The 26,745-nt window shown below is 35.9% G+C and overlaps 1 protein-coding gene across 1 annotated transcript in view; it reads right to left on the bottom strand.

Annotated features, from left to right (window-relative positions):
* ADSS2 (adenylosuccinate synthase 2) overlaps positions 1 to 23,184 on the bottom strand; it is a 46,381-nt gene extending 23,197 nt beyond the window's left edge. Inside the window, exons 1-4 of the mRNA XM_051993460.1 lie at positions 22,729 to 23,184; positions 5,590 to 5,692; positions 4,954 to 5,022; positions 3,262 to 3,312 (exon numbers count right to left, since the gene is read on the bottom strand). Of these exons, the coding sequence (XP_051849420.1) occupies positions 3,262 to 3,312; positions 4,954 to 5,022; positions 5,590 to 5,692; positions 22,729 to 22,911 (406 nt within the window). The 5' untranslated portion in view covers positions 22,912 to 23,184. The remainder of the gene's footprint in view (positions 1 to 3,261; positions 3,313 to 4,953; positions 5,023 to 5,589; positions 5,693 to 22,728) is intronic.
* Between the last annotated feature and the right edge of the window lie 3,561 nt (positions 23,185 to 26,745).

Raw genomic sequence — 26,745 nt, 5'->3', positions numbered from 1 at the left:
TAATATTTAACCATTTTTAAAAGATCTCTGGACTTTTATGAAAAAGAGAATATATACTACACTAATAGAATTTAAAATTTAACACAGAAGGCATACTGTCTTGATTCTTGGGAAATGAAGAAATGAGGTAATATAGACATTTCAAGCTTAAACTGAAAAAAGCTGACTTATTAACATTATTTGTACATAAAATCTAAAGGAAAACAAGCATCTTAAATATTAGTGTGATCCTCAAACTCCCAATATGATTATCGAATACTGTATTCATTTGATGCTTATGACTCTTTTGTGATGTGATTCACATGCACACACTCAATAAAAACCTTAAATTAACTGTTTTTCATTATTTAGCTACAGCACTTAATTTCAAATGCAATTTTCAAACTGTAATTGACACTAAAACAAAGATGAAAAGTTATCAGGCAGGATATTAGCGTATCAAGTAAAATATGACTTCAGGCCATTTCTCTAAAGTAATGTAGTCCACCGTAATCTATTACCAAAGAAGGCAATCTTTAGTAATATAAGATATTATTTTCTATATACCCACTCTGTAACTAGACACCAGATATATACAAAGGTAAAGGAAATACAAAAGATACAGTCTCTAATAAAAACAAGCCAATAGTCAAAAATTACTTCAAATTATACGTTCTAAACAAGGAAGATAAGAAAGACATAAAATATCTATCTCTATATCAATTGTAAGCCAGAAGGACCTGTATTCAGGTACATCTTACATATACATGTAAGTTGTGTGACCCAAGCAAATAGCTTCATCCCTCAGTCAATCTGATATATTAGATGTGTGACCTGAGCAAACAGACAGCTTCATCCCTCAACCAGGAAACTCTAAAACACTGAAAATTTAAAAAGTGCTAATATGTATTTGAGGGGAAGAATTCCTTCTTCAGGTTTCTTTTACCAATGAAATCAATGCTCTCTCCCCAAGTCACTCTTTATTTACTTGCTAAGGTAAAGGAGAGACCATATGGGAGAATAGAAATCTTTTTTTTTTTTTTTTTTAAGAATTCTTTATTAAGACAAATAAAATCATATAGTTAATTCTCAGTTATATAATCTAATTTATTAAAACTCTGAGCTCTTTAGAAATATAGTTAATAAATTTATCACTGATGGCTGATATTGCTGTGAAGCAAACAGTATTATACTGGAAACACTATCATATTTCAGTAAATTCTCTCCCAGTACTGTCTTGGGTGAGTTGATTTGGCTTAGCAATTCACAATGGTAAGCAATTGCTTATCAAATTGTTTAGAATGTCTTTCAATTCAAATAAAAGTTAATGGGATTTTAAAAACCCTTCCAATTTTGAAGGAGGTTCAAATGTACCTGTTTTACTAAATTATATCTGACCTCTTTTATACATTAACACCCAAGTTAGAAAAGCAATCTTGCTTAGAGTAGCTAATCTATTTCAAAAGAGAGGGAGGGAAAGGAGGAAGGAGGAAAAAGGGAGGAACCAACCAGAACAATAACTTAAAGCTATAAGCTAGCTGTTCTATATCTAAAACAAAATATCAGCACTTTGGATCATCATCCATGTATTTTATTTTTTTGAATATGTTCATGCTTTAGCTTTTATTTCTCCTTTCCTTTTCCAACTTCCTTTTGTTTCACTGTTAGAACTGCTAATTAGGAGTTTTAAGGGAGGGGGATAAAAAGAAAAAACCTTCAATAAATCATCGTTGAAGCTCAGCATTTTATTGCTGACAAAAACATAGAATTTTAGAGTTTGTAGGAACCTCAGAGGTCAACTACATACAAAACAAATCTTTACATATGCCCCAGAGGAGTCACCCAATCTATGCTTGCAACCATGTTTAAAAACTGAGAAGCCTTCTACCTTTTTTCTTTTTAGCCTATTCACTTATGCAAAGATTTTCTGTTATCAAGTCTAAATTTGCACCTCTCAGCAACACACTTACTGCTTTTGCCTTCTGTGATAAAACAGAAGCAATCTAACACATTGCTTCTGGCATAAAAACTATTGAATTTCAAATTATTGAATTTGAAATTTTATTATACTTAAGCTATTATATATTAAATTTTATGGTGACACCTAACACTGTCATCATAAACAAGTCTTCTCTTTTCTAAGATAAAACCTCCTCTCCAATCCCCGTAACTTCAACATACCCTCAGATATATCGGACTAAAGGACTTTTCTTCATCTTAATGCCCTCATCTGTACACATTCCTACTTAATAAATTATAGCCTCCAGAACTGAAAACAATGATCCAGATGTAGTCTGAGCATGAGGAAGGATATTAAGACTACCACTTCCTTATTTCAAGAAAATATAGCCAATATGATCCAATAGCCCAGAACTTCCAATAGCATTTTTGACTGCCATATCATTCTTATTTCATATAGAGTTTGGAGACCCCAACATCTTCCCATCTTTTTTTCCCCAGACATTTATAGTAAATATTTTAAGGGTATACAGCAGTCTAAGAAATCTTAGAAAATTTCCTTTCTGTTTAGTGATATTCAGAAATAGTTTAATTCCCTTCCAGTCCTATAATTCTAGAAAGGAACTACAGTACTTCAAAACATTTAAGGAATACAAAAACGAGGTAATTCACAGCCTTTTGCTCTATGAACAATCAACAAAGTTAATTAGTCTACAATAAGTCAACTCATTAAGCATTTGTATTTATTGCTTCTTGTATTCCAGGTACTTGGCTAAGCACTGGGAATAAAATGAAAAGCAAAAAAATTTAAAAACCAGTCTCTGCTCTCATTTTTGGTACTTGGAAGGTTTAAAACAGCAACAATGGGGGAAATGGAGTTGATAAGGATAGAGTAGAAATAGCTGAGATGCAGGTAAGAATTCAGCTGAGATTATGTGACAAAAGTGTCTTTCACGACTTTCTCAAATGATCTTCTAGCAGTTTAAGAGTAGCAGCAAAATTATCAGATGATAGAGGTTACCCAGAATTGACATTTACCAGGTGCCAGATGGGATATATTGAGTGTTTCTAAGGAGATGATACAAAAGTACCTCTGATAAGCATCAAATTGTGTGGAATACCCCTAAAATGTTTTGAAATGGGTTCTCTTAAGCTAATCTAAAGATGTTACTACAATAACCCCAATAGTCCCTAATAGTTAAAATTTACTTCAGTTCTTATCAAATGATCACAAGTTGCACATTAAGTGGAAACCTGCTTTTAAAAGATGGATTTCTTATTACACAACATAAACAAATTAAAATGCAAAAATGCTCCTCTTACCAATATGAGCTCTGTCAGAAATTATAAGCCTTTTTTCCCAACCTTCAAGACCTAGACAACAAAAAAACGAGGAAAAAGTCAGACTTACAAACATTTGTTTTACAATAATTCTTGAATTCCCAATGAAATATGGAATGATGACGTTATTAATGAATATTAGTGCTCACCTAGACCAGTTTTATTTTATAGATAAGGAAAGTAAGATTTGAAAGTAAGCCCAAATATCTTCTCTAGCAAGTTACATCAATAAACAGACATGAACTATAAAGATAGGTAATCTTGTGCATTCTTTTAAAAAATGTCTTTTCTCAAAAAGGTAGTTAATGAAATTATTCTAAAGAATGGCCGACTTTTAAATACTGCAAATTCATATTTACACAAATTATTTTGTTTCTGAAAGGCCCTATCTTAAACCATTTTTTGGAATCCTTCCCCTTTTCTCCCCACTTAAAAAAAAAAAAAAAACCCACATATACAAATATACCAATCTGTTCAAAGCTAAATGAGGAGATTGAGTCAAATAATTTTTCACCAGGGGTAAGAATCAGGAAAAGAGTCCAAATCATATGGAAGCTTTCAATCCAATATGTATTTATTTTTCAAATTTATTTTTACTTTATGTAAAGTTCTGTGCTAAGGGATACAAAAACTACCCTCAAGGAGCTTTATATTCTACTACTTACTGGGAGTTAGGGGTGGGGAAGATAGACAACAACAACATAATTTTTAAAAAGAACTACTAAGAAGGGACAATCAGAAAAGATGTTCTCTATAAGTTGGGGTTTACTCAGCTCTTAAAACAATCACTATACCCAAGAGGCTTATGTGCTATTGGGGAAGACAAACTAGTTGCACAATAAATGTCAAAAGAATACAAATAAACACAAAATTCTTAATTAAATAATAGGTACTCTGTTTCTGTGGCAATATGGTATAAGTGACATTGGCTCTGGAGTAGGAATATCTGAGGCCAAAACCTGCCTCTGACACTTCCTTCCTATATGACCTTGGGCAAGTCAACTGTTTGCTTCCTTGTGGTAATCTTTTCCCAGGCTGTTCAATGCAGTCCAGTATCCTCTACAAAGTTTTGGTTCACAACTAAATTCCAAGGTAAACAAGGATTTCTTAATTGTTAATGTGTTAGTCCAACAGCTTTTTCTCAGTCTTCATCCTTCTGGACTTTTGTGCAATTTTTGACACTGCTGATCATTCCTCCGTAGTTTCCTTTCCTAAAATATCATCTATAGTTAGTTGGACTGGTCCTCAAAAAACAATTTATTGCCAAGACTCTTTTTTTAAAAGGCTTTATCACACATAATGCTCAGTTGGCACAGTCTTTGAGAATATAAGATCATACCATGTATCTATGATGAAACATCTGAGGATTTTATGAATCTACATGTAGGATTTCTTTTCCTTTGCAAGATAGGTCTTTTTATTTATACTATGGGAAGTCAAACAAGAAATGGTAAACATCTTGATTTCTATCATTTTACCATTGGTGACTATATTAAGCAAGACAAGTTTAAGATACTAAGAAAAATGCATCTTTGATGTAATAACCAAATTACATTTTGAAATTTGTACTATGAAGAGTTACATTCCAAATAAGGGAAAAGATACTGTTAAATTTGTCCAGCATGATATTTTAGAAAATATCTTTATAGAGTTTATTACAAACATAATTCTTACCTTTTCCCTTTTGCACATTTTTCTCTGCTTCTTCAAATAATCCTGGTAGATGAATTACCACACCATTTCCTGAAATAACAAAAACATTTAAACTACAACTCAATCTCAGATGCATTTTTTAAAAAAATAGAATAAACTGATTAATTGACAGTGGAATGAATTATATAAGTTAGTCAATTCTGGTTATAAATCTACATATATTTCTCATAAATTACCAATTTTCAAACAACTAGAATATACTTAAGTACTCTTATAGCTTATATAGATACTTTATCCTAAAAAAGAATTAACTGTTACTTATTAATACTTCCCCTTCCACTAAAATCTGGAGGGTGGGCGGGGGAGCAATGGTGAATTTTCAGGAAGACTGAAGGAGCAATGTTAAGGCCTGGTAGAAGGTGGTTTTAAAAAAAGACATTCAAGGCAAATTAATTTGAGTCTAATGGATCTTGATCTCAGAATGTCATAAAAAGGTAGGAGACAATACCAAGAGGAGAGGTGGGAAGAAAAAAACAAAACTAGATCTTGATTTAATGATCAGTATCATGATCAAATTCCACAAGTATGGAACCATTTTTCTGAACATTAAAATAGAAAATTAACCATCCAACTATTAGGACAACACAATATATTTACCAATGAACGCAGTGACATTTGGGTTGATGATCCCACTTGGTAGGAGATGAAAATCATACTCCACAGAATCCACAACAACTGTATGGCCAGCATTGTTTCCTCCCTGAAATGGATGTTTTAATAGGAATTATTTTACTGATCCTTATTAAGACATTTCCCAAATATTCAATATCCCACTTCCTACAAAATAGATTAAACCAAAATCCCCTTACAGAGAAATTACAATTGATAACATGCTATTTTCCATTTTTGCTGCTTGCTATTAACAGAAAAGATGCAAAAATTAACCATTCAGAATTACTATCTCCAGTGTAGGTAACTTGGGTTTCATTTTTTTAGAGTTGTCTTTATGTTTTTATATATATTGTGTTAAAATTGCTTTCTTTATTCTTTAACATAGTATTTTCTTTATGTCTCTGAATTCTTCATATTCAATGAACCTTAAGATAACAATATGGGATGAAACAAGGACACCCATTATCACCATTATCATTCAACATTGTACTAGTAATGTTGACTTTAGCACAAAAAGAAAAAGAAATTAGAATGGGCAATTAGGAAATAAAACTACTACTCTTTGCAGATGATATGATAATATGCTTAGAGAATCCTAAAGAATCATCCAAAAATCTACTGGAAACAATTCATAGCATTAGCAAAGTTGTAGAATATAAAATAAATCCACACAAATCATCAGCATTTCTATATATTACTGACAAGGCCCATCAGCAAGAAATAGAAAGAAAAAATTCCATTTGAAATTACTATAGACAAAATAAAATACCTGGAGGTCTACCTGCCAAGAGAAACTCAAGAACTATTATGAACCCAATTATAAAACGCTTCTCACACAAATAAAATCAGATCTAAACAACTGAAAAAATTCATCCTAAACTGGTCTTCTTGTTCAGTGCCATACCAATCAAACTGCCAAAAAGTTTTTTATAGAACTAGAAAAAAATGATAAAATTCACCTGAAAGAACAAGAGGCCAAGAATATCAAGGGAATTAATGGAAAAAAAAATACAAAGGATGGTGACTTAATAGTATCAAACCTAAAACTATATTATAAAGTAACAGTCATGAAAACCATTTGGTACTGGCTAAAAAATAGAATAGTGGATCAGTTTAATAGATTAGATATATACAACACAATAATCAAAGCCTCTAGTAATCTAGTATTTGATAAATCCCCAAATTCCAGCTTCTGGAATAAGAACTCACCATTTGACATAAACTACTGGGAAAAAATGTCCAAAACTTGGCATAGACCTACTTCTCACACCCCCATACCACAATAAGGTCAAAATGAGTACCTGATTTAGGCATAAAGGACAATACTATAAACAGTTTAGGAGAACAAGAGCTAATTTACCTAGCAGAGCTCTTTGGAGAAGAGATGAATTTATGACCAAAAAAGAACTAGAGAACATTACGAAATGCAGACAACTTTGATTATATTAAATTAAAAAGGGTTTGCATAAACAAAACCAACAGAAACAAGATTAAAAGAGAAGTAGACAGATGAGAAAAAAATCTTTACAGCCAGTGTTTCTGGGAAATGTCTCATTTTTAATAAAGAAGTGTGTCAAATTTAAGAATACAAGTCATTCTCCAATTGATAAATGGTCTAAAAATATGAACATAATGATAAATATTGGAAGAGATGTAGAAAAACTGGACACTAATGCATTGTTGGTAGAGTTGTAAAATAATCCAAGCATTGTAGAGAGCATCGTAGAGAGCAGCAAAGCATCATAAAGAAGAGGAAAAGACGCACAAAAACATTTGTAGCAATTCTTTTTGTGGTGGTAAAAAAAATTGGAAAATGAGCAGATCCCAAATGGGGAATAACTGAATAAGTTGTGGTAAATAAAGATAATGGAATATTATTGTTCTATAAAAATTCTGAACAAGCTGATTTCAGAAAGGCCTGGAAAAATTTACATGAACTGATGCCGAGAGAAACAAGCAGAACCAGGAATACATTGTATACAATAACAGCATGAATGTGCGATGATCAACTATGTAAGACATGATTCTTCTCAGTGGTTCAGTGATCCAAAATAATTCCAATCGACTTTGGACAGAAAATGCCATCTCGGCATCCAGAAAACAGAAAAAGAATTTATGGAAATTGACTGTAAATCAACACATGCTATGCTCACTTCTTTTTTATTTTTTTCCTTCTCCCATGTTTTTCCCCTTTTTGCTATGATTTTTCTCTCCCAACATGATCCATAAAGCAGTATGTATTAAAAATAAAGTGTGGGGGGGGGGGGGGGGAGGATGGGGGGAACAACAATATGCCATTACTTTCATATACTATAATGTTTTTAGCTACTCCCCAATTGAGCACATAATTTGATTCCAATTGTTTGTAATTACAAACAATAAAACTATGAATATTTTTACATATGTGAAACTGGGAAGAAGATTCTGGGAAGATAATGCAGTAGGCTGGGAAATTTCAAGCTCTCTTGATTTCCTCCACAAATAGAACAAATTTGTGCTTCAGGGTGAAAGAAATGGGACAGAAATGAAGTCCCCAGACACAACCTGAAAGATCTGACTGTCTCAAGTGCAAACACCTCCAGGTTAACTCCCCAGAAACATCAAGCAGGGACCCTTCCAAGCTAGCTAGGTATAGCTGAAGCCTCAGCAGGAACCACTGAGACTTTCACTTCTCAGGATGGTATGTGTAGTCTGTGTTTGAGTGCAAGAAGACTGAGCAAACCTCAACTGATTGGGAAGGCCTGAGCCCAGCTCTGCTGCTGAGATAACAGTACCTGATGAGTGCAGAAACAGAGTGGCAAGGGCACTGCTGCCTGTGGGCACTTGCAGGAAGGTGGAGCTCTTGGTTTAGAGTTCCTGGTCAGAGTAGAGAGATAAAGAGAAGCTTGAAGTATCAGCCCCTCCACCCCACAATTATAGGTACTTACATTATTACCTCTTATCAAGAGGGGAAAAAAAAAAAAAAAAAAAAAAAAGAACTCCACCACTGAAACATATTATGGTAATAGGGAAGACCAGGATTCATCTTCAGAGGAGAATACTTTAGAAGGGAAAAAAAAAAGGCTTCTACCGGCAAAGAGAAATGTGAAATGGCTTTTTGCCCAGGGAGAATCTTAGAACTCAAGAATTCAAAAATCAAATGAGAGACATTGAGGAGGGAAAAAAAAAAGAAAAGAAAAAAGAAAAAAATTGAAAACCGCCCAACTAAAAAAAGCTTATTAAAAAAAGTTAGCCAACTAGAAAAAGAGGTACAGCGTCTCAAAGATGAAAATAATGCTTTGAAAATTAGAATTGAACAAGGGAAGCCAATCAGGCAATGAAAGACCAAGAAATTAAAAAAAAAAAAAAGATTATAAAGAATGAGAAAACAGAACATAATGTAAAATATCTTATATGAAAAACAATAAATCTGGAGACCAGGTCAAGAAAAAAATAAGAGAATAATTGGACTGCCAGAAAGTTCTGACCAAAAAAAGAACCATGACATAACATAGGAAATAATCCAAGAAAATTATATTGGAGTGATAGAACATGAGGGGAAAGTAGAAATGGAAAAAATTCACAAATCACCAGTCAAAGAGATCCCATGTAGAAAACACAAAGGAATATTATTGCCAAACCTCTACTCGAAAACCCCAGATCAAAGAGATCAAAGAAACAAGTAAAAAACAATTCAAATATGCTGGAACTACAATTAGAATTGCACAAGACTTAACAACAGCCATAGTAAAAGACCACAGGTCCTGGAATCATATCTACCAACAATCAAAATAACTAGATCTTTGGCTAAAAATATCACATCTAGCAAAATTATTTATAATCCTAAATGAAAAAAAAAATGGACATTCAACAAACCTGCAGATTTTCAAGACTTTCTATCAACTAAATCTCAATTTTTTTTAAAAAAATTAATATATTACAGCAATATGAAAGATCAATTTTAAGAAACTTAATATGGACAAACTTTTAAAATGGACAAATTTGTTTTTATATATGTATATATATAAAACATATGTGCTATATAAAATGTGTATGTCATATATAAACATACAAACACATACATGAGATACACATCAATAATGGGATCGCTCAAAAAAATGGCAAAGTTAAGGTAAAAAGAACAATCATGTTATACAAATTCATGTTATACAAATGAGATACAGAGGAAGAATAAACACAGAGGCAGTAGAGAGGGAAGGAGGGCCTGTAGTTCTGAAAACCTACTCACATCAGGAATGAGTTTAATAGGTAACACTACCTATATACCATCAGTATATAGCACCCTCTAAAATCTATAAAGAAATAAGGGGGAGAGGAATAGGTGGATGGGGAAGCAAAACGTGAGGGAAGAAGACAAAGGAGAGTTCCTTGGGTGGGGGAAGGTTAAGTAATAGTAAGGCAAGTTATGGAGCAGAATTGAACAGCAAGGACAGGAAAGAAGTGTACGTGTGGGGGGGGGGGTGGGGGGTGAATTGCATATGTATCTATATGTGTATACATAAATATTATCTTTTCTTAAATGTAGCTTGCTTGGGAGTAGTGCGGAAAGGGATGAAAGGGAGGGGGGAGAATAAAGTAAAAGTGAGCAGCAGAGAACCAAACAACAATTTATAAGAAAATAAAGAAAAAAATGGTCATGCATGAATATAATTTCTTCTACTAATATATATACTTTCTTGATCTGGTAATTTATTATATATTTTGAATCCTCCCTGATGTTCTGTAGGGCACGTAACAACATTCTTTTTCATTTTGTTTTATTTTGTTTTGTATTTCTTTAGTGTTTTCTTTTTTTTTTCTTATTGTTTTTTCAAAGAAAAAAAATAATTGGAAAGGAATAAATAAGGGAAATACCTTATCATTCTTGGGAGCTTTGATCTATTAGGATAGGCGAATCAAATGGAGTAACTACTTGCACACTTTGAAATGCTTTTCTAAAACAGCTGGATCATAGCTCTACCAATGTCAAATTAGTGTGCCTGATCTTGCCAGAATATTTTCAACATTACCTTTTTTCCATCTTTGCCAATTTGAGGGAGATAAAGGTATTTTAATGAGCCTTTCTGACTAATGATTTTTTTTCTTAGTGACTTCTATTTTTTTTTGACAGCTATTCATATCCTTTCAACATTGTAACAATTAAAAATTAGTGATAAATACTATAAAAATCTTCTGTCCTCTTGGGAGTTAGAAGTTTTGGAACCACAGCAAAGTTATGAAAGGTAAATAATTCAGATTTATAAAATCTCCCTCTACCTGCCTTTAAAAAAGAAAAATCCTATTCCCAACTATTTACTAGCATATAGATCTTTCCAGACTTCTTATTTCTCTATGTGTATTCAGCAATTGAATGACACTGGCCTCCTTGTTGTTCCTTCCACATAGCACTATTCTGCTTCTGAGCCTTTTCACTTCCCTATCTCCATGCTTGGAATTCTCCTCTCTCTTCTTCTCTGTCTTCTAGTTAACCTAGCTTCTTTCAAATTTCAACTAAATTCCCTTCTCCAAGAAGCTCTTCCCAGTCCTCTGAGATTGCCCTCAATTTATAACATATGCATGTTATTTATATATAACTTCCTTTGGAGGTTTTCTCAACCATTATATCTTGAAATCCTTTATATCCTCAGCAGTTAACAGAGTTCCAACACATAGTAGGAACCTAATATGTATTAGTTTGCTTGACTGAAATGTCTCCAAAGGATCCAAAAGCATCACAGGATCCAAGGACATGAAGAAATCTTAGGTCACCTACTTCAACCTAAAGGAGGACCAAAAAAACCCTTCTACAAAATCCAGCAAGTGATCTCTAGTCTGTGCTGAAAAATTTTTAAAAAAAGAATTCCATTATCCCATGAAGGATTCAATTCCATGTATGGGTAATTCTAATTGTTAGTTTTCTTTAACAAAAGCCTAAATTTGCCTCTTTGAAACACCTATCCACCGCTCCTACTTTTGCACTCTGTGGTAAAAACAATAATAATCTTGAAACCTTCTATACAGTCCAATCTTTCTATACAAGCACTTGTAGAAAGCCAATATAGTCCCTCAAAGCCTTCTTTTTCCTAATCTTAACCTAAATATCTCTATTCCTTTATCCAATCCTAATATAGCACATTATAATCTTTGATCACTACTGATTATTCTCTCCCTATTTGTCTATCTGAAAATAACATAACCTCACCAGAGTAAAGAAGGAAGGTATTATTATGGCCCTTGGATTAGCTGTAGTGCCTTTCTTTCTTTTTTGCTGAGGCAATTGGAGTCAAGTGACTTGCCCAGGGTCACACAGCTAGGAAATGTTAAGTGTCTGAGGTCAGATGTAAACTCACTGGTTCGAAGAATATGTGGGGGGGTGGGGGAATGTATCAAAAGTAAGAATACAGGAAAGGTAGACGAGGTTATATCAAGGTTACAAAGGACTTTTGGAATGTTTTCAGCAGCTCTTTAATGTAATGGCAGGGAACTCGAAACTGGATCTATGCTCATCAACTGGGATTCAGTTGAATAACTTATAGTATATGAATGTTATAGAATGTAATGGGTTGAGGCTCAGGTTGATGCACTGAGGTCCCAAGCACATAAGGCTAAATAGTAATTGGACCATACTCTATTAATATATAAGCTTGGAGAAAGAATGGCCCCAGCCCACTCTTTGTGCAAGTCCTGATGTGTTGTATAGGAAATGACGATTTTGGTGGGTGGAGGCAGGGGAGTGGAAAAGGAAGGGGAAGGAGAGACTGCTCACATTGCCACTGAAACGGCTTTTCAGCTCAGGTCTCTCTCTGCTAGCTGGCTTCCTGTTGCAGCTGCCCATATTGCTATTGCAATCCTTCTTGCCCATATTGCTTTCGCAATCTTTTTTCACCTCCTCACTTCAATAAAGATTGAAGATTTCCCCCTTAATCTGAATTCTTCCTGACTCAGGCTGATTTTAAATACGCGGTCATTACAATAGAATATTATTGTTCTATAAGAAATGATGAGCAGACATGTAAACTGATACTAAGTAACATGAGTAAAACCAAGAGAACATTGTACACAGCAACAACATTATGTGATGATCAACTGTGATGGATGTGGTTCTTTTCAACAAAAAGCCAATTCCAATAGATCTGTGATATTGAGAGCCATCTGCATCGGCTATGGGATCTGAATGTAGATCACAACATAGTATTTTCACCTTTTTTGCTGTTGTTAATTGTTTTATTTTTCATTTTTTTCTCTTTGATCTGATTTTTCTTGTGCAGCATAAGTATAAAAATAAAGGACTTTTGAATGTCAGAGAATTTTATATTTGCTCCTGAAGACAATAGGGAGCCACTAGGGGCTATCATTTCTTTCTACAGTAATATTCTACTGCATTCATATACCACAACTTAATTCAGTCATTTCCATTTTTTTCCAGTTTACTACCCCAAAAAAGGCCTATTATTAATATTCTGGTATATATGAAATCTGTTTTCTGGTATTCAGGGGTATCCAGCATATTTTCTGGATCAAAAGAATGCCAAATTATTTTTCAGAATGGCTGAACTAATTCACATATATGCTTTCTTTCAGTATTTCACACTATGACCACTTCCTTCCTTCATTCTTCTAGGGCTCTACACTCTTTTTTAAGTTTCTTTTTCTGAACCCCATCTTTCTCTTACTGTATTTTCCCCTAAAACTCTAGACTCTTCAGGATCCCTCTTACATATTACATATTCAAAAACCCACCCAATGTTGAAAATTATTCTCTCAATCCTCTAAATCTGTTCCTCCTCAGCACTTTGTGAATAGAGCCACTGATTCTCCTGGTCATTAAGATCCAAAATATTTTATACCTCCCTCATTCTTCTCTACAATTTTCTTCCTCACTCACTCTTTTTTCCTTCCATCTTTATCCCCCCCCTTCCCCCTTCTGTTCCATTCTCATTGCAATCATCAGTCCCTGGTAAGTTTTTGCTCAGGACTACATTAAGGTAACTAGACAGTGCAATGGCTAGTGGCACAATGGACTTGCAACCAGGAAGTTACGAATTCAAATCTGGCTTCAGATACTTACTAGCTATACTCCAGCCCCCCCCCCCCCCAAAAAAAAAATTCCATGCACAAAAAGTCCCAAGATAACATGTAGAGTCTGACACAACTGAATGACTCAACAAGAAGACTACATTAAGACATTACATGTCTTCTTTCCAGTCTCATTCCCCTACAATTTTCTAATGTACAATTCTCAAATGATAAAAAAAATTTTCAATAGATTCTTCACTTTAACCTAAGGAAAACAATACATAGATGCCCCCTAAAGGGGACATTCAAAGCTTCTTTAATATGGATTCAACCTACTTTTCCTAACTTTTCATGTTATTCCATGCTTTGTTAAAAAAGCTCTTCTAAGCCTCCTACCTCTTCAACACACAACTTACTTAACATCCCTCCCTCTAATTCTAACTGCTGAAATTCTACTTTCTTCAAAACCAACTGCAAATGCTTACTTTTTCTGGTAAAACACAATGATGCCTTTGCTTGAAAGGCACTGTCTTCCCTTACTATGAATTCTCACAGTACTTTGAAATTTACCATTCATTCATTTAGCACCTATTTTGTATAAATTGTTTGCTTTTCTAAAATCAAGGAATATTTTACAACATCCTTGTGGGAAGAACTAGTCATATTTATCTTTATATCCTCCTCAAGCCTCTTCAAAAGGCACTATTGTCTTGTATCCAAGCATGTGGACTTTTCTCCCAAACACCTCTTTATACCTGCTCATTTTCTGCTACTCTTGTCCACATTCCAATGTCCTATACAGAGCACATTGTCAACATGCTAGATAGGGGTCTTCTTTTTATTTCTTCATAATGCCTACTATATATAAGCAAAACACAGTCATTTACTGATTTTAAAAAAATTTCTCCATTTAAGAAAGTCATACAGGAAATGAGATTATATCATTTGAAATTTTTGAATTTTTCATTCTTCAAAGGTCATCTTAAGCACCATGTGTCAGCATAATAAAATCGTCTTAATCTCTACCTTGTCATTGGACCCAGATGGCTCTGGAAGGGAAAGTGAAGTGGGTGACTTTCCACAGCCCTCCCTCACTTAAATCCAATTCACTTGAATGTCATGGCATCACCTCACTGATGTCGTGGTCCTCTTTCAGGACAACTCACACACAAACTTTCTGATCCTTCTCAGTTCTTAGTGCATTCCCTTATAAAAAGTTCCTTGTCTATATTTCTAAATATCTAGGTTATGCCCTCAGATAGGCTGTAAACTCCTAGAGGGCAAGAACTATTTGCGGTTTATCTTTACATTCTTTACTCTAGCATAAAGCCTGGACACAGAGTATGCATATAATACTTATTGACTGAATATAAAAACTAGGATATGAGCATTTGAGTAAATCAAAGTAAACCTACTCTTCGAACCACCCTAAGCCTTAAGTGGAAAGTTTAATGACATAATATATCAAGGCATCTCAATACAGATCACATTGATACAACCAATTACTAAATGTTATTATTTTCCTTGAGAAGTAAAACTAATTTCAAGTGTATGATCTGTGATTCTGAATTAAATTCACCTAACTTGTCTCAAGGCCACTACAATACATGGTCACTGAATTTAAGTGTATGAGTAACCAAATATTACTAACATTAGATAACATCCTAGTTAAATAATACAAAAAAACATTTTAAAGACAATTTTCTGCCCAAGATACTGATATACAGAAGTTGGGGGGGAGGGAGGAAGAGAGAACTAAAGGAAATAGTAACTTTGTTTGAGGCTATGCAATAAACACAGGTCCAAAAAACAAAACAAAACCACCTGAGAACATGAACAAGGGGGGGAAGCACTAAATACAATATTGAATCAAAATTTAAAATGTAAAATATCCCCCATTATTCATTTTCTTGTTCTATAGGGGCTTCAATCCATCCAGATAGTCAAGGGCTCAATTAAGGAGGAAAATAACTGTTCATTCACTTTAACTAATACTAGAGAGATTTGTTGCTATCAAGCTATATCCATGACTTTTAAAAATCCTGAGACATAAAAGATTTTTACCTAACTTGCTAGAATTGATACAGGTATTAAACACAATCTAGGATCTTAATTATCCTCATACATAGTAAATACCTCTCTTATGCTTTCATAAGAAAATCTGATTTCTCCCTCAGTTATTATTAGCTTCTCCATGTTTTCTCAACTGTCTGCTGTCCTGCAAACAATGCAATATGTCCAAAATAGTTCTCATAAAGCAGCTCTATAAACTTCTCATTTTCTGTTGAGAAGACCACTATTCTTCAAGTTCACAAACTTGAGAGTCAAAATCCTCCTTTATCAGTTGCCAAGTTTGGTTGATTCTACTTCCATACTTCTTTTAACTTTCCCCTGTTCTCTCCACTTATAGTTCCAATTCTCAGCGGCCTTCTTGCCAAATCCAAGCATAAAAATGTCATTCAATCCCCCCTTGAAGACTTCCAAGGACTGGAAACTCATCACCTCTTGAAAAAAGCTCATTTCATGGACAACTAATTATTAGGAAACTTTCCCTATTATCAAGCTAAAATTGGTTTCTTCACAATTTCTATTTAATCTTCTAGAATGAAAGAGAGTAGCCTATTCTCTCTTCCAAATAGAAGCCTTTTAAATACTTGAAGACTTGCTATCAACTGTCATTTGTCCCCACAAAACATGCCCAATTCCTTCAACTGAGTCTCATATGATATGTCTAACCATGCTGGTTGCCTTTCTCTGGATACCCTCCAGCTTATCAAAATGCTCTGGAATCACATAGTGCCAAGAAATGAACACAATACCCAGATGAGGTCTGATCAGGGGAAAGTACAACAAGACTATCACCTTCCCTTTTGTTCCCTGAAGCTACACTTCTCTAGAAGCAACTCATTAATTTACCTTTTTAGGTAATTACCATTTCACTTCACATTCTGAGTTACCTGCTACCCATTCAAACTTCCAGGAAACTTCCAGGTTTTTTCAAGTAAACTATCTAATCATGTTCCCCCAATCTTATAGAGAAGTTGGTTTTTGATTTTTGTACCTGTCAAGACTTTACAAAAATTTCTCTCATTGAATTTCATTTTACTGGATGCAGCTCAATCTCTAGCCTGTGGATTTCTTTTTGGATTCTGACACTCCTCAGAGCTTTGTGTCGCATGAAAATTTAATGAGCACGCTATCTATGGCCTTCTGAAAGCTCTCCCAAAAACCAATCAGCAAGTTTTTATTAATAAATGCTAAGGACACAAATACAAAGAACAACAACAACAAAAGCCTATTTTTAAAAAGCTTACAATCTAACATGCAAGGCAAAGAAAAAACACTATATAAATACATATGACAATTATATGTAAATACAAAATAGTTCAATACAAGACAGTCTGAGAAAAAAGGTGTTAACAAATTGATCAGGAAAAGCTTTACATTTAAAAAAAAAATTAAAAAAAAATAATAATGCCTGAACTGCATCTTGAATGAATAGAGATTCTTGGAGGTAGAAATGAGGAGTGAGAATATGTCAGACATGAAATGCAGAGTTTGGAAATGGAAATGGAGTGTAATGATCAAAGAATAACAAAGAGGCCAGATGACAGATTCACAGTTTGAGAGGCAAAAGTACTAGAAGACTAGAAAGGTAAGAAAGGGCCAGGTTATGGAGGACTTTAAAAGATAAAGAATACCATTGATTGAATGGAAAAAAGAAGGAAATGACAAGGGGAGATTTGTGCTCTATGGAAAATCAATTTGACAGCTGAATGGAAGATGAAGTGAATGAAGTGGGGAGTGACTTGAGATAGAGAAACCAACTATTGTGCTACTGAAATTGTCCAGACAGGTGAGGAGGGTCTCTATTATAAGTAGCAGTGTCCAGAAAGGAAGAGACAAAACCACAGATTTTGACAACTGAGTAAGGCAGAGAAGGAGGTGAGACTGAATAGGTTAACTGCATTTCTACAGCATTTCAAACTACTATATAAATTTATCTTACAACAATCCTGGGAAATAAATGCCATTATTAGCCTCATTTTACAGGAAATGAGGAAATTAAGGCAAGAAGTTAAATCATCTGCTGAGTAATTCAGATAATCAGTGAGGCAGTATTGAATTTAGGACTTCCCAAGAGTCCAAATTCAAAGCCTTATCTACCCACTGCCACACCTAGCTGTCAGGAAAATTGAAGCCTGGAGGACTAGAGCCTGCAAGATTAGGAAAAGGGCGGTAACCTCAATAGTAAGAGAGTCTGGAAGAAGAGAGGGGTTTGGAGGAAAAGATGAGTTTTACTTTGGACACATTAAGAGATGGAAAGAGAAATTGGAAAGACCTTTAAAACTAAGGAATAGATGTTATATCTTATTCTAGAGCCAACAGAAAGTCAATGGAATTGACTAAATAAAGAAAAGACGCAGTCAGATGCAAACTAATGGAAAACTTTTCTAGCAGCTGAATTGTCCATAAAACCAGTTCCAGAAAAATGTTATTAATTCATGTTTGTCTTCTCCACAACAAGTCTTATCAAAAGTTTTACAAAAGCTTTTATCAACATATCATCACTTTGTCCCTCATCTACTTGTTAAATAATCCTGTCAAAACAGAATGAAAGCAAGATTTATTCTTTTTCTTCATATTTACCTGCTTAGGTGCTGGTTCTACCAATCATCATCTCTTCAATGCTCTATTCTAGAACTTTCCCAACAATCAAACTCAATGCAATTTTCAGAATTGATGTTCCTCTTAAAATTATATTTGTCCTTTCTTAAATCTTGTGGCATATCAATTGGAGAATGGTTGAGTAAATTGTGGTATATGAACATTATGGAATATTATTGTTCTGTAAGGAACGACCAGCAGGATGAATACAGAGAGGACTGGCGAGACTTACATGAACTGATGCTGAGTGAAATGAGCAGAACCAGGAGATCATTATATACCTCAACAATGATACTGTTTGAGGATGTATTCTGATGGAAGTGGACCTCTTCGATAAAGAGAGCCTTAATTGATCAAAGATGGACAGAAGCAGCTACACCCAGAGAAAGAACACTGGAAATGAATATAAACTGCTTGCATTTATGTTTTTCCTCCCGGGTTATTTATACCTTCTGAATCCAATTCTCCCTGTGCAACAAGAAAACTGGTTCTGCACACATATATTGTATCTAGGATATACTGCAACCCATTCAACATGTAAAGGACTCTTGCCATTGGGGGGAAGGGGTGGAGGGAGGGAGGGGTAAAATCGGAACAGAAATGAATGCAAGGGATAATGCTGTAAAAATTACCCTGGCATGCGTTCTATCAATAAAAAATTATTAAAAAAAAAAAATCTTGTGGCATTTCTGTCATTTTCTACAATCTTTCAAATATATCAAATATTTTATTAGGTAATGACATTTTCCAGTTTTTTCAGTACTCGATTTCACCAAGTCCATTTCTAAATTTCAGAAATCTCCCCTCCCTAATCCATAGTTCATACAGCTAACAAGTGCTCACCAATGCCTCTAATACAAAATATAAAGTCTTCTGAAGAGTATTTTAAAGTTCTTCATAATATGACTCCTATGCAGGTTTAATTCAGACAACAAGCATCTAAGTGCTTTCTATCTGGCTAGCACCATACTAAGGCAGGATGATACAAAAGAAAACAAAAATAAAGTTCCTATTTTCAAAAAGCTCACATTGTAACAGAAGAGACAAAATTAACTATATATGTATAACATACAATGTTAAACATCATATAAAATGTCAAGGAAGGTATACTGGGGAAAGAACTAGCCAGTGGGGATTAACAGGAAGAGGCCTCCAGAAGATATGTAGAGTTGAATCTTAAAGGCAGGGAGAGCATTCCAAGCTTGGAGCACAATAAAGCCTTTTAGATAGGATATAGAAGTAGACTTTACAAAAATCACTTAAGACAGCTGAGTGGAAGATAAACTGGAGTGGGAAGACTGAGTCAGAGAGATCAAACAGCAGACTATGGAGATAATCCAGACAGATGCTGAAGACGTGCATGGGATGGTGGCTGTGTGGGTAGAGAGAAGCAAACAAAAACAATAGGTGCTATGAAGATTACTAACACTTGATAACAGACTGAATATGTAAAGTGAGGTAAAATGAGGTAAGTGCAAGCACTGATGGATAAGGAGATGTTCTCCACAGAAATAGAAAAGTTGATTGAGGGAGATGATGAATTCTATTTTGGAAATTTGATTTTATGATGCCTATACATCCAATTTGCTTAAAAGGCAGTTAATTTTCCCGGGAATGAAGAGAAAGATTAAGGTAGGATACAGATAATTATCTGCATAGAGAGGATGGTTGATGAGAGGATAGGAAAACATGATAGCACAGAGAAAGAGAAAGAGAAAGCTCAAAACAGATCCTAGAGGGACACTCAAGTTTATGTACATGATACAAAGATACAGCAAAGGATACTGATAAAACACTGTTAAGACAGGTAGGAGAAATAGAGTAATATAATAAAAACTGAGAGGAAGAAGTGTACGGGAAGAAAATGCTTGATAAGGTTAAAAGTTGCAGAGAAGTGATCAAGAAATTTGAGGACTGAGACATTTAAATTTCCACTTCACATTTTTTCACTGTACATTCTAATTACATTGGCTTATTCAAAGTCCATTCCATATCTTACTTCCAAAGCCCTATTCCAGGCTGCTTGGTGAGCCTGAAATGCTTTCTCCATTATCTTCAGGAATCCTTAGTTCTTTTCCATGTAGAGTGCCTTCCACACAAAGTATTCCAAGTTACAACCCAACTTCTCCCAAAACTGTTTTTTATTTACTTATGGCCATAATATTTTTCTTCCCTACTCTATCCTTAGTACAAGGTAAGCTCTTTAAAAGCAGGAACTGATCTTTTCTCAGTATTTTCAATGTCTAATACAGAACCTTAAAAAGTAAGTGTTTATTCCACTAATTTATAATTGCCTCTAAAATTAGGAAAATACTGACTGGGAAACTTGGAAAATATTCTACATATTAGACTATAATATTTTCCAATACTTTTAATCTTCACTTTTTATGTATAGAGCTTTGCCTTCAAAAACCTATTCGCCTAGTATCACTTTACAATGGTAGGTATAGGGTAGGATTCATATGTGTGTATGTGAAGGATTCATTTATATTTTGGTCAGAAAACAATACATAAAGATGTAATTCCATCAATCATCAAAACTATAAAAAGAAATGCAACTTTGCAGAAGAATAAACTAAAGCACTTAAGGTAGTAGAATTAAGTCAAGATTAGTTTGCTGTTCCCCTGTACAATAATTCAAATACCAGTGTTTATCTAACTTGGCAGATTCTTGCTTGCCTTGTCTTTTGGTGTGACTTCATTTCCTAGCCTTTGCTGGCCAAGGAGATACTAATATATTCTACTCCTAAAACTGGCAGGATGTTCATACCATAAAACAATTCAGATAATGTAAACCATTTCACATACCTTAGACGCAATATACAACTATGAACTATTCACTAGCATTCAGCTTTCATTTGATGGTCCCACATCTCCTCCACAACCCCTGGCAATGGGGACCCCTCAATGTGATGGCTATGTGGGAGCTCTTCCTCTTCCCTGATCCACCTCCATTTAAAGAGAGCACTCAGAAAATTCTCATCATTTCCTGGACTTCATCAAACTCCTGAAATCAAATCAAGAAATTCATATTTCCTTAGGATTATTTCTTATTCTGGCAGCATGATTTCATCATGTCCTCCATCAGGGAAACCTCCCTCCCTGCATTTCTGCTTCTTTTTACGTGTTATTTCCCCAACAGATTATCAACTTCTTAAGGGCAGGACTGAATTACGCCTTTATTCTGGTCCAAATGCTCTGCACTGCCTTGGCACAAAGGAAGCACTTAAAGTCTGAAGTCTAAGCCAAATCTTTTGGTTCCAATAAATTTAGCATAAAATCATGCTTTACTTCCTAAAGCATGATGTTTGTAGTCTTAAAGTTTCTAGTAGGGAAAGAATGACAATAAGAGAGCTAGTAAATGCCTACAAAAACTCATTTTATCCTCACAAAGATTCTATGAGGCAGGTTTTATAGTCATGCCCATTTGAAAAAACTAAGGCAGAAAGAGGGTAAATGACCAGTCCAGGATTAAACAGCTACTAAGGGTCAAATGGGAACTCAGGTTTTTCTTACTACTCCAAATCAGACCTCAGTGTCTAGATGCCTAATCAGATAGCTAATACTAAAGTCCCAGCAAGTGGCACTGGCAGAGAAAACTTTATCAAGGCCCTACAAAATGGAAAGTTCATTAGCCTAGGATAGGGCAATTTGAAGGGGAAATGCAACAAAGTCCCTTGGACACAGGAGCTGGCAGCCTTTAAACAGTCTTAGCATGCTCTGCGCACCTTCAAAGCAAAACACGGAGAAGGAACCTAAAGACCACGTGTCTCGGATGGGAAAGTACATGACCTCCACTCGTTTCCCTCAGGGCATGGGTTCTTTCTTTCCCGGTTTTCCAAACAATTTCTATAAACTAGATTTCACCATGGCATCCTTAGTAATGCTGCCTTTTTTACTTTGTGCATCAGAAAGCATTACTGAGGAAACAAGGTCCCTAAGTTTCGCCAACATGTCCAAGGGAGCTCAACACTGCACAAAAGGGGGTCATTAATAGCCAACTCCAAGTCATTCGGGAAGCGAAACGCACCCGCGAAAAATGCCTAAACGCCACATTAGGGCTTTTATTGTTCCAATTCCCAGGCCGGCAATACATTGCCCACGTTATGATTCTAAGGAGAGGAAAGCATTCACCACGAGGGCTTCGTAAAGACTGCCGGCCTCCGGAGGACCACGGGGCCTAGACCAGTGCAAGTACACAACACGGCCGCCGCCCGACTCGGACCGCGCCCAGGCCGGCGCCCACAAGAGGCCTCTGCCCCGCCCGTCCTCAGGCCGGCGCCACCCCTTCCAACCTGGGCCCCCAGCCGGAGGCTCCCGCGCCCTTTCTCCCGCCATTTCTCCTAGCGGGCGGGTGAGGAGGGGCCGGCGCGGTACTTCTGGGGGCCGCTCTGGAGGCCTTCGAGGAAAGTACTCTGGAGCCCACTTCCTTTCTGTCGCCCTCTGGGACCGCGGTCTCACCTGGCAGCGGCAAACGATGTCGGCGTCCTGCGCCAGCAGATCCACCACCTTCCCTTTGCCCTCGTCGCCCCACTGCGCGCCCAGCACCACCGTCACTCGGTTTCCTCCCGGCCGAGTCGACGGGCTGCCGCACTCTCCGTTGGGCACCGAGGCCACGGCGGGACTGGTCTCGCCGAGCGACATGGCTGTCGCAGAGGGGCACGCAGGGAAGGCGACACTGGGGGAAGGAAAGAGGTTCCCAAGCGGACACCGCACATGCGGAGGGGAAATGAAGCCCGAGGATGGTCCCCGCCCCTCGCCCGGGGCGGCCTCCACCCCGCGTCACGGCCCCGCCCCGCTTCCCTCCTCCTCCCCCTCAACGGGGAGCCATGACTGGCCCAAGCCCGACGGCCAGCAGCCCGAAGAGGGGGGAAGGAGGCGGGGGCAACTGCTGCCTCCACTCGGGACACGGCGCCCTGTCCCGCCTCGCCCTCCTATGATTGTGAGATCGAAGAGCGCAGGGGCGGAGCTTGGAATGCGCTCCGAGGTCTTAGCTCCTCCCTCTCCTCCTCCTCCACTTCTTCCCCTTTTTCCTTCCCTCCCTGCGCAGGCGCTTCAGACTGCGCCCGGCTTTGCGGGCTGAAGAAGTGCGGAACGGAAACCTCAACCAACAGTCTGTCTATTCGAGGCATGCAATGCGTACTGGTCGCACGCTCCATCCAATAGTTGTCGAGTCTCTTCGTGAAGCGGTGGATTCTGGGGACTGTAGTGTCTTCTGTTTGCAGGTGTCACTGTAGGAGAAATAACTCTTTACCTCCTGGGCTTCTCAGACTCCGGTTTCCTTGACATTTCAGATTTGTTTTCTTGAGTATAAGAATGAATTGAAGAGGGTTCCGCTTTTTCCTTCTGATATTTCTGAACAGTTGACTAGTAGTCTAAATTAGTAGTCAAGCCAATCTTCTAAAGGAATAAAGAAACAAATTGTAGCAGAGGGAAAATGGGGGAGGGGAGAAGGACAAACTCAAGACAGAGTAACTGTTAGAATAATAACATTTTAACAGGGGGAGGAAGACTTTAAAGATTTCTTTTCAAACGGTCTCATTTTACAGCTGAGGAAGCAGTCCCTGAGAAGTGAAAAGATGTGCCCAAGATCACAATTAGTATCTGACAGGAAGATTTGTAAGGTGCTTTTAATAGTTTATATTATTTGAATATTACAGATATTCTCTCATTTTACTGATGAGGAAAGCGGGGCTTAGGTCAGCTGATTTGCCTGTGATCTTGCTACAACACTCCGCTTGCTGTACTTGTTGGCAACAGCAACAGCATTTATAAAGTTCAATATCTCTGGACTTGTCACTTATGTTGGAATGGAGATTCTTTTTAGTAGTGTGTTTAATAAATGCTTCAAGTCTTTTTGAGAGCATGAATTAAACTATATTTCCATAAAGTATCCTCCTTCTATGATTCTGAGAATATAATGTATTTTTTTTTTTATCAGTAAGCAATTTTGGTATTTTTGAAAACGACTGGACAAGTTCACTGTTCTACTCTGAATTTATAAGCCAATTTTTCCAGTCAACCATAAGTTTTTCCAATTTTGGCAATCTTTGCTAAGTTAATATGTGTCAATTATCGACAAGAATTTGTGTTTAGTGACTTTAATGACTAAATACCCCCAAAGATGCTAAGGGTTGGAAATAAAAACAACAACAACAACAACAACAACAAAGACTAGGTTCCACCTACCCAAAAGAAGATCCAATTCAAATGGAAACAGGGAGGGAGACAACACACACAAATGACTATGGAATACAAAAAAAATATATATATATATATGGAATACAACAACCTTTCATTTAATATATATATATATATATTAAATCTATTCTTATATATATATATATTAAATGAAAGGTTGTTGTGATATGAGAGACACCTGCCAGTGGCTTCTGGAGGTCTAACTCAGATCTGTAGAATGGATCTCTTCATGTGAGAGGATGCTACAAGGAGACTGAAGGTAGTTGCATTCTTTGACCTCTCCACTGACTCCCCTCCTCTTCCATCTTGCATCCAATTTATTTCATTCCCAATCCACAAGGAACATCTGTGAAAGCTGCTTTGCAACTCCTTCAAGTTTATGATTCACAGCTGTGGAGGTTCTGGGAGAATTGACCTGCCCCTTCACCTAGGCATGGTCCTTCACAAAAGGTAAGTTCAGAGAGAAGACACTAGCAACTGAATGAAATGGTATCTTAATTTTAACTTTCATTTCCCTGATCATTATTAAGTTTGAGTATATTTGTAGGTCACGATTTACTTTTTTTGGAAATTGTTTCTTTCCTTTGATTATAATATTGGGAATGACTTTTACCCTTTTAGGTTTGTGTCAAGATTTTATCAAAAATACTTTGTCAGTTAATTCCATTTGCAGTTATTTTTAACAGCAGCTTTTTTATTCTTATATAAACTAATTAATCTGTTTTCCTTTTATGGTGTTATCTGTTTGGCAGCGAGTTAAGAAATATAACAAATTTATCCCCTAACCTCAAACCACAAGAGAAAATCTTCCATCTTCTCTAACTTTTTAATGGTCAGATTTTTAATGTGTATCTAGTTTAGGCATTAGGCATTTGAAATTGGTTGAACTTTGTGGTATTAATCACTGACCTAAATATTTTCCACCAAAATGCTACATTATTTTCCCAATATATTTTGTTAACTGAAGAGTTTTTTCCCCTGTTTGATATAGCTTTGTATTTATGGAAGCTGGTACTAGAGTGTTTTATCTATTTCCTGCTATAGCTTGTCTAATCTATTCCACTGAACAAACCTTTCTATTTCTTATGCGTACCTAGTCACTAAAGTTACAAAATTGTTCCTAACATTTGGCCCAGTTATAACAAGATGGGATTTTTACTGAAAGGAGTTTCCTGACAGCAACAAAACCTTAACTGTTAACAAAACATTCATAGCAACACTATTTATAATTGCAAAAAAGATGGAAACACTGTGCCCATTGACTCAAGAATAACTAAACAAACTGAAGTTTCAGAAACAAAAATAGAATATTATTGACCATGTCATTATGAAGAATTCAAAAAAAATATGGAAAGATATGTATGAAGATCTGATAGGAAAAAAGTGGAGGGAACAAAACCCAAAGAAAAATATAACAATTATAATACATATGGAAAGCACTAGAAAACAGTTAATGTCTTTTCTAATGTCATTGAAGATATAACTAGGAATAAATCTGCATAATTTAACAAGGTAACGAATTCCTTATTCAAGAACTGGAATATATTTCTTTACAGTAGGGTCCCAATTTATTTTTCCCACCTCAATCCCCTTACCTACAAAGTGGATCCAAACTGGATTTTTCTTGCTTGCTCACAATATTTCTATTCCTGTCCTCATGCCTTTATATGAGCTGGCTTCTATCCCAGAAATGTACTTTCTAACCTTCACCTCAGAGTCCCTCTATTTAAGATAGAGATCAAGCTTCTTTGTTTTTTCTGATCCCAACTGTTACTCTCTTCCAAACTACTTTGCATTTAACTACTTTGTATTTATCATTTAATATTGTATACACATATATGCGAATTTGTCTCCAGCATTAAGATGTAAATTCCTTGAGAGAATGCATTGTTTCATTCTTTGGACTGCATCTCCTGGGCTTAACATAGTGTCTATCATATAGAAAGGTCTTAATAAAGTGTTTGGTTTGTGTATGTGTCTTTCTTTGTTTTGTTTTGTTTTTTCAGGGTGGGGGATACTTGTTTTCTTGATGTGTTTCATTTTTATATTACAAATATTTACAAATTATTTTTTGTGAAAAATTTCTTATTGCAAAGTAAAAGTAAAACTAATATATGACTTCATCTGAAAGTAATGCAACAACAATTCACCTCTGTTGCCCTCCACTTCTCTGCTTTAAAAAATAAAAAGTAATAAGATTTCCCTGGCTGTGCCCAGATTACCTAATATGGTGGTCCCCTAAGTCCTCTATAATGTGGATAAGGAAGCTTCCTTTGA

Source organism: Antechinus flavipes, chromosome 4, assembly GCF_016432865.1.
Source record: "Antechinus flavipes isolate AdamAnt ecotype Samford, QLD, Australia chromosome 4, AdamAnt_v2, whole genome shotgun sequence".
Classification (NCBI taxonomy): domain Eukaryota; kingdom Metazoa; phylum Chordata; class Mammalia; order Dasyuromorphia; family Dasyuridae; genus Antechinus; species Antechinus flavipes.
The sequence above is the reverse complement of the archived record's forward strand: the minus strand, read 5'-3'. Positions and strand labels throughout refer to the sequence as shown.